The 14,646-nt window shown below is 35.7% G+C and overlaps 1 protein-coding gene across 4 annotated transcripts in view; it reads right to left on the bottom strand.

Moving 5' to 3' along the window:
* Nucleotides 1–14,646, bottom strand: part of ADGRG2 (adhesion G protein-coupled receptor G2) — a 61,565-nt gene that overhangs the window by 11,046 nt on the left and 35,873 nt on the right. For all 4 annotated transcript variants that reach the window (XM_030020722.2, XM_030020723.2, XM_030020724.2 and 1 more), the window contains 15 exons: nt 14,500–14,556; nt 13,184–13,251; nt 11,045–11,118; nt 9,972–10,011; nt 9,806–9,840; nt 8,292–8,374; nt 7,552–7,612; nt 6,357–7,093; nt 5,348–5,546; nt 4,789–4,945; nt 2,542–2,691; nt 2,193–2,315; nt 988–1,033; nt 779–882; nt 79–203 (listed from right to left, as the gene is read on the bottom strand). In XM_030020722.2, the coding sequence (XP_029876582.1) occupies nt 79–203; nt 779–882; nt 988–1,033; nt 2,193–2,315; nt 2,542–2,691; nt 4,789–4,945; nt 5,348–5,546; nt 6,357–7,093; nt 7,552–7,612; nt 8,292–8,374; nt 9,806–9,840; nt 9,972–10,011; nt 11,045–11,118; nt 13,184–13,251; nt 14,500–14,556 (2,059 nt within the window). The remainder of the gene's footprint in view (nt 1–78; nt 204–778; nt 883–987; nt 1,034–2,192; nt 2,316–2,541; nt 2,692–4,788; nt 4,946–5,347; nt 5,547–6,356; nt 7,094–7,551; nt 7,613–8,291; nt 8,375–9,805; nt 9,841–9,971; nt 10,012–11,044; nt 11,119–13,183; nt 13,252–14,499; nt 14,557–14,646) is intronic.

Below are 14,646 nucleotides of genomic sequence, written 5' to 3'. Positions count from 1 at the left end.
TTGGAAAGGACTTTGCAGTGAAGACTACAAGCAATCATAATGGAATAATAATGGGAGCTTAGTTGAACAGGTACTTACTCAAAGGCTATGTAGGTCACAAGAGTAATAGAAAGAAAGATTGCAGAGAGGCCACAGCCTATATAGGATATAAAAGTCAGTACCAATTCTTGTGTGGGATTCAATGGAGTATTTCCATACAAGTTCTGAAATGGAAACAGAAGTTAATTTCAGAGAACATGTTTATTAAATGGAAAAAGACGAAAAAAAACCCAAAATGCACCTTTCCCTCTGCAATTAAAAAAAAGGAAACAGTTCTTTTCATCATGGATCTTATAAAAGGGTAACTGAAAAAAAAGAAAAGCCAATCTAGTCCTGCGAGGAGCAGGGAGTTGGACTTGATGATCCTTTTGGGTCCCTTCCAACTTGAGATATTCTCTGATTCTATGATTCTAATTGTTAAATCCCATTTGATTAAAAACCTGTTTTAAATTTGATTTATTCTATTTTTTATTTCCTACAATATATACAACTGCCTAAACATAAAAGCTGCAGTTTAATAAGCACTTAAGGAATTTTTTACTCCAATGGAACTCATGGGCCCCCATTCAACAAGCAGCTTAAGCATGTGACTGATGGTATGGCTATATGTACTAACACCAAAGTGAACAGAACCCGAGTAGTATTTCATAGGTGGTATGTGCTTCCTGAATACTCATTTGCTTAAGATAACATGTGTTCTTGAATCAGGGTAAGATTGCATAATTTTTTAAATAATTACCATCAAAACTGCAAAGCTTGTGAGGTGGTTGCATGAACAGACTGTTTCATTTACTCTACTTTCTTTAACTATGCAACCTTCGTATGACCAGCCTCCATGTCCACCTGTTAAAGAAAACAGCTTTGTTATTCATAAAAGCCTTTATTTACATTAACATGAGTTAACGTAGCTAAAACAGCATGATACCTTGGGTGATATCAAGTACTTACCATTTTTATTAAAGTCCCAAAAAACACATCTAACTGTTGAATTATCCTGTTTAGGAGGTTAAAAAAAAAAAAAAAAAAAAAGATGTTTTACTAAACTATGAGTTTATGATCAGGTAATTTATGAATTATCTACCAAATGCAGGCAAGAATAAATACTGTGTACAGCAAATATACCTGTTTTACATGAATGCAAGATGAATTTAGGTGCCTAGAATGGATTAATATTGCAATATGCATGTGAAAATACGCTGAACAAATTTGAAGTCACCATACAGGAACTAGCTCTCATGCTTAAGATTCTGTTCCTGGTAGAACATTATGAATGCTCTTTCATTGTCTTCCCACACTGTACAAATCCTTGGGATTTCTCATCCTTCCTGATTTTTTAAGTATCAAGAACATGACCACATAGAAAACGAAAAATTTTTTCATTTGCAAACATTTAATCACTTTATATTATCATGATGTTAAAGGTTTACATACAGATTTCACACACACACAAGAAAATCCTAAAAATAGCAGCAGTAATACACTATACTGCTATGAACACTAATACTTCTACAGTTGTATCTCAAAACTCAGTATTATATCAATACAAGTCAAGACTACACTAAGCCAGCTCTTGAAAAAAGCTTCAGGTACATTAATGGAATCCCTACATTTTTCAGTTTATAATATCTTAGTATTTTAAACTCTTTTAAGATATGGGATAGAAGATTTTAATCCTTGATGGTCATTTAGGAAAGAGATGCTGTATATGAGCCCTAATACTTCCAGATGGCACAATCCTATGTTCCACTGTAAGGAACAACATTCCCCCTAAGAAAAAAGACTTATATTGCTTTCTGGCCATGCAGCACCTACAAAAGTCATGATTGCGGCATCTCCGTAGCAACCCCCACTGTCAAGCTTTCATCTAAGAGTTTGTGTTCTTTGGAGAATAAAACAGAATGGTAGGTAGGAAAGATAAAAACTGGATGGGTAAGTGGTAAAGCAACTTTACCTGAAACCATTTGAGAACATAAATTTATACCAGTGATAAATAAGCAAAGATGAGTGATTTTGAAAGTTCAGATGGAGATTAAATGTCCACACTAGTAAAGCAGAACCAACCAACCTGCATTCTTAGTACAGTATTTCTTCTACAACAACTCCAATGGAGGCAACAAAATTGTACTTTAAGTCTGCCAAAATGTAAATCATACCTGATTAGGTTTGATATTCTGTAAAGTGACAGTAACATTTGCCTTTAAGTTGCTAATTGTGAGGTTAGCAACACTTGATGATATAACATTGCTGATTAAAGATGCATTCTTCAGGGACAGATCCTGGAATGACAAAAAAGAATATGATTTTAAAATGTTAAAGGAAACAATAGTAGAGTACAGCACCCACAAGCTCAGTTATTATGTGGAGAGAGCACTGGACAAAAACAATTACTTTTTAAATCAGGAAGTTTTGAAATGTGTTTTGTGGGAAAAAAAGTCCGTTCATATTTCATTTTGCTCTAGGCTGGAGTTTAAAACCCTCATGAACAGAGGATCAAAAAGATACCTGGAACACAGTGGTCTTTTTAAAGAAGTTGAATATAATTCTAGAAGCCACGTCCAACTCTTCAGGGGGTAAATTTGTCAGCAATGATGAAGGAAGTGTAATTGATCCGAGATGATTTAAATCATGAATTGCATTAATGCCTAGAGAGATCTGAAAAATAAATGCAAGCATTATGCTTCATTTCAGTCACTAAAGAAAAATTAAATTATGACTTATTTTCAGTTTAGAGCTTTGAAATACATATCTCTGTAATCACTGTCAGGAACTCACTGCTCCTCTCTCATTTCTCTCCTGCTCCAATGAATAAATAGCATCTGCAGGCTGAAAAGGATGCAACTCATTTCAGGTCTGCCTACCATTGAAAATACTCTGGCTTTACCCATTTGCTTACAGCAACACAGTACATCACTGTGGTACATAATATTGATTTGAAAAAGGTGAAGAGCAACAACCTCCATAGGTCTATCTAACTTGTAACTATGTAGAGAGATTAACATTTCACAGCATGGAAGCCTGCAAAGGCAAAGAATTTTTATAGGAAGTATGTCAGAATTCAGAAAAACTGTAAATAGCCATTATTTGTCAATATGTTTTTAAGTACAGTAGGCTAAGCAGAATCTAAGAACATAAACCCTAACTTTATGATCATCTGGCAAAAATGACAAAAATAAACTGGATAAGGTACAATTCAATATCTCAAGAGCTTAGTGATCTAACATTATAAAAACAAAAAGATCTGAACTTTCACCTAGTTTTCTGTGCTGTACTTACAGGACAGAGAGCTTTGTTTAGTACACTATCTCTAAAATTTTCTTGTTGCACATTAGTCACTTTACATACAATTATCATCGTCTCAGAGTTCCTGAGAGATGTGAAACATCAGCAGAACTGAAGAAAGGAATTATCTGTGTATTCAAAGAATGGCCATAATAGGAATAACAGTGTGAGCTCCCCACAGTGCCCGAACAATATGGTTTAACTCTTCTGTTTAGACCAGTGGTCTCCAAACTTTTTTGATCATACACCCCCTAAAAATTTTTTGAGCATGCACCTCAAAATATCTATTTATAAGTTATATGCATGTACAACTGTACTAATATATTATGCATGTTATAAATCATACAGAAAACCAGACATTTCAAAAGGATGAGATAAAGATTAAACATTATTTTTTAAAAAATGTATTTTTAATTTATTAATCATATAAAAAAATATTTTCTTCCTGCACCCCAATGGACAGACTGTCATGTACATGCCCTGGGGTACTCACAGCCCACTTTGGAGATCACTGGTTTAGTAGGCTGACAAAGAAATCCCAAATCAATTCCACAAAAGCATTCCTGTTGCTCCGGTTTGAACTAGACACTTGTTGAAAATTCTCTGTATTTCACTGCCAGTGCCATGAGATTTCCAGAAAATCATTACTTAGCAAATATCTGTTTTTCAGCACTACCACCTCCTAGTCACCTCACATGCATGCACTACATATTGCTAAGAAAATAGAAAAGAACTCAAATGTTAACATTCCATATAATTTTCAGTATCGTGGAACAGTTCTAGTACTACTTATGGCTGATGCTACGTTAAGCTATTTCCTTCTCTGACAGGACAGAATGTGCCAAAATTTGTCCAGAACTTCCAACTCTCCTTGCTTAAGCCTCCAAGGCTGGTATTGTCCAAATTATTATTTCCTCAACCAGAAGGGAGTTTTTGAGTGAGACAAAGCGGATCCAAACTTTCTAAGCACTTCTTTCTTGGCAACACCAACTAGTCATGAGTGGCAAATGTATGAATGTCATTATCCAAGCAACATAATAGTTCTTTCCTGGAACCCTCTGCAATTAATCTCCTTCTAACAGATGAAGCCATCTGGCAACACTCCTTGACAAATTTCAGCACTGTCAGGGTGGGTGATTAAGTGACTCGTGATTTAGGGGCAAAGTTATTTCGCCAAGCACTCTGCCCATTCCGGTGTTCTGGCTGTACCATCTCTAACAGCTTATTAGTTGAATGCCAGTTTCTGCTAAGTCTGTTGCTTATTTACCCTTATTTACACAATAGAAAATGAAAGGAAAAACTATGGAGGGCTTCAAAAACAAAGTATTTTTTCTCTGAAACTACATGAACAAAAGAACCTGAAATTCTGACAAAAACACAGAACTCCTGTTACCTATAAATATAAAACCACAAATACTTAAAAATAAATGTTTCAGAATTTGTACATATTTAGAATTATCAGTGTTTAACCTGGAGATCAGCTGAGTCCTGGACAGCAAAAGACATTTGATTGGAGTGGATGCTATTGGTTTTGACAACTGCCAGAGCCAAGGAAGGGGAGGCAAAATCAACAGAGGTTGCTGAAAAGTTCAGTTTTAAGCCAATATAATCCACCAGTTTTATAATTCTGTTAAGAGAAAGAGATACGTAGTATTACCAAGCACATAAACCCAAAATTCTCAGGCAAGTTGTGGTTATGGAGCAGCAATGCAAGTGTAGTGTAAAATATAAACCCAAAATTCTCAGCAAGTTGTGGTTATGGAGCAGCAATCCAAGTGTAATGTAAAATACATCTGACTCTGCTCACTTACTGTGGTGTTAACACACAAAAAATACACTGTCTTCCATGGCGTTATATTATAGTAGAGCTGGTAACATTAGAATGATACTCCTTCCGTTTTGTGTAAGTACATTAAAGAACAAGAAATATTCTTTTGGATTATGATTATCAAAAAATGAAACTTGCTGAAGCCAATTTATCAGGAGAGTCAATACAACACACCTTTAATCTATTGCCAGAATGACTTACCTGTTAGAAATTCGGGGTGGTAATGGTTGGGAAGCAGTCAGGACTTTGCTAACCTCACTAACCATCCTTTCTACATCTTTTGGCTCTACTGTTCCAGCTGCTAAATCGTTTTCTATTTTGGACACGATTTGCTCAGCTGTGGTGATACTAATGGTGGTATATACAGAAGTTGTGTATGTGGTAGCTGATAGTATCTTTCCTGTGACAAAAGAAAAGTTGTGTGTTTATTTAAACATTGTGTTCAACAAATGAAGTAAGCTTTGAGACGCAGAAAAATTAAGCAGTTCTCTTGACCAACAAACCTTATCAGAACTTGTAAGGTCTTTATGTGTTATGTGAGACAGAATCCCTTTTTCTCCCTATCAGCTACTTTGCAGATAGCAATACTTTAAATCTTATGAAAACATAAAGCAAGGTTTCAAATGGCCAGCATTAATTCCACTTTTTATCGATTACAAAGTTCCTCACATCAGACCATTAGTGATGTTGAATAATCTATTATTTTGGATTTTTAGCCACTGGATGACTGAAAGTAGAATAAAGTCAAGATAAGATCAGCAATTTGAAAAGAAGCTTGTGAAGATGCATACAATCTTCATAGGAAATTACATAGCGACTAAGAATATTCCTAATCAATAACAATATTTTAAGGAAGATCCAACATTGATTTGCAATATTTTAAATACTAGCTTAGTAAAAAAAATAGCTACCTGGCCCTGTGACTTAATTTCTTCTGCCAAAGGTACTTGTTGGGAACTTATCACAGTACTTATCTATCACAGTTACCAACCAATTTGTAGGGTGAGGTATCACTCATCATGGCCAAAGGCATCAGAATGTATTTTAAAATAAGTATACACCTCGTGAGAGTTGTCTCAGGTTTTTCACAGTAATTGGAAGGTCACAGCTCAGACATATAATCTTGTTTAGTGAAGTTTAAAAGCAAATTCAGTATATGGCATTCAAATTAAAAAAAAAAAATCATAATCATTTTACTTGTGATATTTACCTGTGCTCCCATTAGGCAGGCTACCATGGCCATCAGCAGTAGAATGAGGATGAGAAGCTGAGACAGACTGGTTGATAGGACTAACAGTAGGGGTCAAAGTTATTGTGAAAGGAGTAAGGGGAAGAATAGGTGCTGTAGTAATGTTTTTGTTGCCAGAAATAGGTTGGGTGGAATCTATAGCAGGATGAATTTGTGCAACAGATTTGGTGGTAGTCTCAAAGGGGGGAATTGCTATTGAAGGTTTGGGGGGAAGCTCAGAAGAGGAAACTGCAGAATGTTTAGTGAAACCTACAGAAGGAGAAATTATTGTAACAGGCTTGCTAAGATATGCAGCATCAGATTTAATTGAGAAAGCAGCATTAGTGACAGATTTTGTTGCAGGCATGGAAATAGTGACAGGTTTATTAGAAGCTATGGAAGAAAAAGTTGGCATGGTAGGTTGAGCAAGAGACTCAGAAGAGGAAAGTGTAGTGGTAACACTGGTAGAAGACACAGAATTTTCAGTAGCAGATGTGGTAGAACTTTCAGAGAGAAGGTTGGTAGTGGGAGACGGGGAGAGAGTTCCAGAAAAAGAAATTTCTGTGAATGGTGGGATCAGTGGTCTAATTGTGGGTCTTTGTTTGGTAGAAAGCATAGTAGGGGAAATAAAAGTATTAGATTTGGGGGAAGTCTTTTTAGGGAGAGAAGGAGAACGAGGGAAAGGAACCCATATAGAATGAGGTGGCACTTGTATAGTACTGTAAAAAAAAAAAAAAAAAAAAGGTATAGAAATGCATGTTAAATTTAACATTGTTTATGTTTTAAAGAAAACAAGTTCTAACAGAGGATATGGACATACTACTCATAATGTATATTTTAAAATCAAATCAGATTGGATGTTTCATGCTCTAGTAATGAATATGAATTCTGTAACATTTTTAGGGTTCTTACATTCTGTTTAGCTGTAGTTGTTGACTAGCAAGCCCATAAATACTACTACTGCCTTTGCTGCCTATTCTGGAGGTGACCTGATGCTGAACACAAAATCTATCTGCATCGGGGGGGAGGGAGGGAATGGGGAGGGAGCTATATAGGAAAATGCCTGTCAGGTTGTTCTTGTGGAGACCCTCCTGGCTATTCCACCATGGAAGTTGACTGTATTAAGGCATTAGGAAATTTAGGAAATAAGCAAGTCAAATTTTGTATTTATACTTACTACATTTGTAATTCTTCAGCAGTCAAGGAACAATACTTCAGTGATGAACAGCAGCACTGTTCTGAGATGACAAAGAAGCATTAGCCTAGTTTATCCTGAAGCATAAAAATTGCTAATACCGTTAAGTAGGATATTCAAATAAGCATGTGTTTTATGTTTTTTAAACAATAATGCATATTGCAAAATTGATTTTGAGTTTTCTTCTGAAATGACATTTGCAAAATAGATCTTGACCAGTCAGAATACTACAATACCCCAACATTTTTGATCAATGCCTGACAAGGACAGATTTCTCTTTTTGTTATTGTAAACAAACCAAAAAAGCAAAGCTACATCTTTTGAAACAAAGAGACAAACAGTATGAGTCACCACTCCATACTATCACAATATCACTAAGAAAGCTTGGCTACTTTATGAACTTTTCAATTCAGATTGCTGTTTCAGTAACACATTTATGTTCTCAAGTAATTTTACACTTAATCCTTTCGAAGTCTGCTTTATTAATGTAGTCAGCAATTTTATACCAAAGTTTTTTTTAAAGATATTTCTATCTTCTGCCTCCCCACCCAAAAATCAGAAGGCTGCATTTTTGATATATTGATATTGTTCAACAAAAAATTATTTTTCTCTAAAAATACTTAAAAATCTTTTCTTTTAGCTACTTGGAGGTCACATGTAAACACATGAAATTTAATCTGAAAGGGTAACTGTGATGAGATTGTGTGTAGAGCATAACTTACTAATTTGGCTTATTTCTGCTTCGTCTGTTAAAGTGCTTATATTCTCTCTCTCAGCCAGCTTCATTATGAAATTGCAGTGTATACTATAATGAGAAGAAAGAGCTTTAGACTCAAGAAACAGATCTGCCTCATTTTTACAATGCATGAAACTAACATCAAATGCTAAGTGAAAGCACATTAGCACAAATGCTAAGTGTGAAAGCACATTCTTCCTAGGCTCTTTCAGATTTTGGGATATTTTTAATGCACATAAAACGCTATGCCAGGCTAAATAGAAGAGTAATACATCAGTTTGTGGCAGCTTATTTTCTCTACAGACACTGTTGATTCTTAAATGGCATCCTCCCTAGTTAACGTTAGCCATTAAAGCGTTGATAATTTTGTAAAGATAACAACTTAATCTCCACTGTTACTGTAAAGAGACTCCAGAGAGGAACTAGCAAGTGTCCTAGGTGGCTATGTCAGTGCATATGAAAACTCCATCACCTGGGGAAAGCCAGTGTTCTCTCTCCTGACTTTAGAGAGAACTTAAATGACCCACCTAAGCATGTAACTACACAGTTATGGTTCAATGACCTGAAGCCCTGCCTAAACTAGCAAACCTACAATAATAATTCTTCATGTTCAGCAAACTCAAACACACAGGTGAATGAAAAGGCAACACATAAAAGATGAAGTGAAGCTTCTTTCCAGCTAACAAGAATGAAAACAATACCCTAACCACTGCCAGCATATGATGTGAAGGTGTGATCTGACTTTCTGTCTATTACTATTCAAGTGTTTTGGACTTTTCTTTCATCCTAACCCAGGAAGATAAACGCCAAATTCAAGTATTTGGGGAAATGAAGTTCCACATTTTATTTTAGAATATAGCATTTCCAAACTGATCAGTTTAAAGGACCAGCAATTTAGTGGTGAGTAGCAATTAAATTAACAGACATTATCTACATTTCAGGGTATCCAGGATCACCTCTGTGGAGCAGTCATGCCATTCTGATAACCATGGCTTCCAAACTCTGAACTGGTTACCTTCTCAGGCTTCCCATACCCTGAGGACAGCTGATTTCCCAAGCCAAAGGACAGCAACTTGGCATGTCTGAAGCAATTCTCTCAAAGACTGCATTGTATTCACAAGCTCTGGAAGTTTGGTGGTCCCAAATCCCACAGCCTTGGTCACTAAGTTGCTATGTGACTTAGCTAATACAAAGATGCAGAGAAATATGGCAGGCAAGCCTGTGCTTCACCAGAAGATTAATGAAAAGCAATACAGTTTGGTTTAAAAAAAAAAAAAAAAAATTAAGAAAATCTTAAAAAAAAAAAATCACTAATGTGAGGAGAATAGTGGGATCAGAATTTCTTTGTCAGCCTACATATATTTCTACAGCCTGTTTCTCAAACTTAACTTCCTAGAAAGTTTGTTTTTTCTTCTGTTACATAGCCATTCATACTTGATAGATCGCAAGACAATATATAAGCTTTTAAATATATGAGCATTTAAAAAATTAACAACAAACCTCTGGTTTTCTGCACTGCATTCCATAACAGAGGACTGCAATGACAAATGAAAATAGAAAAAAGTTGTTTTGTCATGAGAAAACAGGACTGATACTTAGATAATGACTTTATCAGAAATAAGTTGGAAAAAATTGTCCAAACAGTAACAACAATTAGTAATCTTACCTCACTTACTGCTTGCAAGGTTTTGTTGAACTCTGAAATTCTTTAAAATAAAAAGTTACCGTTATGGAGGATTTCTAGTTATGTTCCTAAAGACAATTACAACAATGTAATGAAAAGAACAAGCAATTACTGAGAAAGAAAAACATTTTTCGAGTTGATCAGTGATTTTTAAAAATTATGCCAGTTCTAATATTGTAAAACCACTTTTCAAAGGATTAAACATTTTAAAAGTCGCCTTTTATTAGTCACTCCACAAACTAAGTTTGAAGCTCTGTCATCACATATTTTAATATCAATCCACTTATTTAAAAGAGCAAAAGATAAATCTTAATGTTGCCTTTTGGCAAGCAAGCATTTGGAACAGAATTCTAAATTTATACTCAAAACCACAGAAGTAGAATAAGTAAGAAATATGGAATTCTTCTATAAACAAGACCTGTTGGCCAATTACATCTTTCTGATTTTCAGGGTAAGTTTTGGGAATAGCAATAAATATTCACTCAGTCAAACCTCTCCTTACAAAGACTGTGAAAGAAGAAACTACACCAAAATAAAAATATAGATATGACTGCAAGAATACGTATTAAAAAACATGCAGCTATAAAAGTTCTCTTAGTAATTTCCTATGAGACAGACTGAATCCCTGAAATTACAAAACGCATTTATTCATGAAGAGCAGCAGCCAGACTGGCATTCTCAACAATCCACACTCATGTCCTCAGGTGGTATTATTATTACTACTACTACTACTACTACTACTATTAAGATCATCAGCATATAAACAACAAGGCCTGAAGGCCTTGTTGAGCCCCAAGGAAACTGAAGGGCCTAAAAGGAAATCAGCAAGTGTACCATTTCTTAAAGCAAACTCCAGTGGTACATAAAACAAACCTAAGACTATTCTAACCAATGTGAACTTTATGTTAAAGAACAGTAACTTACAACTCCTGAAATTTTTAATTTATAAAGTGCAGGAATAATGCAAAGTGAAGAGTCTGCTAACCACATGGAAGGTCTCACGTCATCTTTTTCAAATGTAACAAAGATTTCAATCCTTATTAAAAATTACTTACCTCAATTCTTGTGGGGTAGGTGCTGGAATTGCAAGTAATTTTGTTACTTGATTGTTGGTGGTTATGTTATTAATCTGTTAGAAACAAAGATTCCACAGCTAAGTAAACCCAGTAACTTTTAGCCTTAAAAGAAACATGTTTACTTCACACATTTTAACAGTCTGAAATTCCAAAGATAAGCAGCACATTTTCTCATGACTACGCTTTAACAAATATTTACCATGACACTGTTGTCACAACTTATGGAAGGAATTGGCTCATCTAGTATAGACTGAATAACTGGATCTGATTTGTGAAAGATATGGGCAAGAGGATAGTGACCTCACCATATCTCATGTTGGAAAAAGGGGAATTTGGCTTAGTTTGCAATAAAGACAGCTTCGACCAGGCACTGAACAAACTTTCTAACTGTAAGTGGAGCAATGGGACAAGCTCCATAATAGACATAAGTAACAGACAGCATAGAATCCTGGGAGTAAGAAGTCAATAACTGAGGTGAAAGACATGGTAGGAATGATCTAAATATATATGATCTAGCCTTAGGGTTAGGGGATACACTAAGGTTTATCTAAAGGCCCTTTATAGAACTGCATTCTTATGTTCTTCTGGTTGCCACCATTACCACTTATTTTTACATTTCATGCAAGCAGCGAGCACCGCAATGAAAACATCTAACATATATAGTATTGACATTATCTTAGAAATATTCTGCTAAAAAGTAAAAGAGTTTAAGAGACAGGAAACCCATTTTTGTCCAATAGCTGTAGGCATAATGTTAATACGCTAGGACAGTTTCAGCAGGCATTATCACCACTGAAACGCAACACAATGCAGAGGTGGCTTGCTTTTTCCTGAACTCAATGCTCCATGTGCACCTGTGCAGCAGCTCTCTGCAGTGATTTTGCTGACTGCTCTCATGCTTGCCGAGATTGGCATGTAAAATCTCAGCCTGAGCGCAGACAGGGACGTGTAGGAGAAAGATACAAGGTCCTTTACAAGCTAATGTCCTTTTTTTTGTACTCCCCTCAGTTTTCCATTTATAATGACTAAACATTCTCATCCTGATAGTATTATCTCAATACTGAATGATCTATGTGGTCCTTGCTTTGCATGGTAACATTCTCTTAAACCTCTGTTGTGTTGTGTAAGTGGACACACTTGTGTCACATAGGCCTATTGCAAAATTAATAACTGATTAACCACATATCAGAAAGCATAGAACGATACCCTATTTATGACAGTCTCAACATGAATTATTCCCAGGATGCAATCCAACTTAATTTATGCCCACACTGTTGCCATCTAATGATGCTCACCTTCTAAAGTGCCTAAATTAATCGCCAAAGGAATCATAGAATCATTTAGGTTGGAAAAGACCTTTAAGATTATCCAGTCCAACCATCAACCCAACACCACCATGCCCACTAAACCATGTCCTGAAGTGCCACATCTACATGTTTTTTGAACACCTCCAGGGATGGTGACTCCACCACTTCCCTGGGCAGCCTGTTCCAATGCCTGACAACCCTTTCAGTAAAGAAATTGTTCCTAATATCCACCCTAAACCTCCCCTGGAGCAACTTGAGGCCATTTCCTCTCATCCCATCACTGTTACTTCAGGGAAGAAACCGACCCTCACCTTGCTACAGCCTCCTTTCAGGTAGTTGTAGAGAGCAATAAGGTCTCTCCTCAGCCTCCTTTTCTCCAGGCTAAACAACCCCAGTTCCCTCAGCTGCTCCTCATAAGACTTGTGCTCCAGTCCCTTCACCAGCTTTGTTGCCCTTCTCAAGGAAAATCCTGTATGCCTAAATGTAGACTCTTAATTAGGCAGTTCCTCTCTCCAGACTTCCCAGGGCTTCCCCCTCCTTTCAGTGGCTATATAGAGAATATAGGCCCTTAATGTAGGAAGTTTACTTAGCTGGAACTCTAAAATTTAGGTGCAAAGCAGCTGTTTAAGAGAGAGAGAGAGTAAATCCATCCACTGCAAATATTAACTTGTACTGCAAACTGTATTTGAAATAAAATAAAACTATAGAAAACATAATAAGAATCATGTTAGGGTATCAGTATTTTAAGTGTAGACAAAGAAACTCATTTCAACCTTCCTTACAATAAAGTTTTAAAAGAGAGAACACTTACTATTTCTACATTTAGTGACGTGTTACTTTCTTCACTTGCCTGAAGTTTTACCTTGCCCACGTAGAACACTAAAACCAAAAGGCAAAAAAGTTAAGAAAATCAACACTAAACCACATGACGTAAAATTATTTGAGAATTTAAAAATTCACTGTCTTGTGTTACAATAGAAGGGAAGTAAGAACGCTTATACTAGCTTTTCTGATAATTCACTATTTTTGCAATTGTTCTTCTACCTCTCCACTTACTATTTCCACAAATGAACTAGTCCAATAGCTTCATTATTTTCTTTATATTTATTTTTGTTGGCTGTCTCTAAATTCCTTCTAGTCTTTTTTTTTTTTTTTATCCCAAAACAGAAAAACTGCACTGCACATTACTATTAATACAACTCCAACTCCCACAAGAATAAAATGTGTGGGTATAGGCAAAGCAATATTCTGAAAATTATTCCCTTGGGGATTAAAGAACTTTCAGGATACCATAATTCAGAGCATCATTCAACAGTTCTCGAGAGCTGGTAGGCCCACTTTGGAGACAAAAAGGAACTTCTATGATACTTCTCTTCCTGCAGCCACACATTCAGTGCAGGCTACAGGAAAGACCCATACAGGAATGCATACATGACATCACCCAAATCATCTAGCAATTTACTGTGTCAACCAGCAGGGAAACTGTATAGACAGGGGGTGGGGCAGATACTTATTCTGCCTCTTCCTAATCTATAAAGTACTCAGCATATAGCTACTCAGCAGAAGGGACTTCATTTTCTTAAGTATTCTCACAGAAGCCATTTATCAAAGCATTTTGGAAGGCAGCAATGTATCAACAAAATCTTCTTTTACTATGTTTTTGTTAACGCACATAAGGGGAATATCACTGCCCTTTCCATTTTCCTTTGTCTGTCTGTTCTGTCACATTATGCTTTTAAAATACATGCAGGCTTTTACAGTAATTCTCCTAAACACTATTTCAACTTCTATTCCTGATACAGAGGTAGGCTCAATATGGCAGGCATTAGCATCTACCATAGCATACTAGTTTCTTGTTTTCTCAGGTTTGTAATTCTTATCTACAACTGTGTATCCTTTGATAAGAAACCAAAGATCAAAACTAAATAGACTAAACACAACTTTTAAATTAGAACCCCCATACTTTAAATTAATTTTTTAGAAGTTATACAAAATCTCTCTAAATTTGCAAGAGAATTTATTACTGAGCTAGCTTTTATATAGCAACTAAACATTGCCTCATTACTTAGAATAGAAAATAGTTGGACATGTTTTTTGTAAGAAAAAAGGAAAAAGAAAACCACTAACCTGAAAAATTACAGACAGGTGTTATGTTGCATAAAATAGTTTCTCCTGCTATAATTTCTTTGGGGAAAAAAGAAAAAATCTAGTGAGTAAAAGAGTTGAACTTAAACCCAGTACTGACAAACATACATATTTATAATCATTTCAATG

The sequence above is a fragment of the Aquila chrysaetos genome, chromosome 7 (assembly GCF_900496995.4).
Source record: "Aquila chrysaetos chrysaetos chromosome 7, bAquChr1.4, whole genome shotgun sequence".
In the NCBI taxonomy this organism is placed as follows: Eukaryota; Metazoa; Chordata; class Aves; order Accipitriformes; family Accipitridae; genus Aquila; species Aquila chrysaetos.
This window is presented reverse-complemented; position numbering and strand designations above follow the sequence as displayed.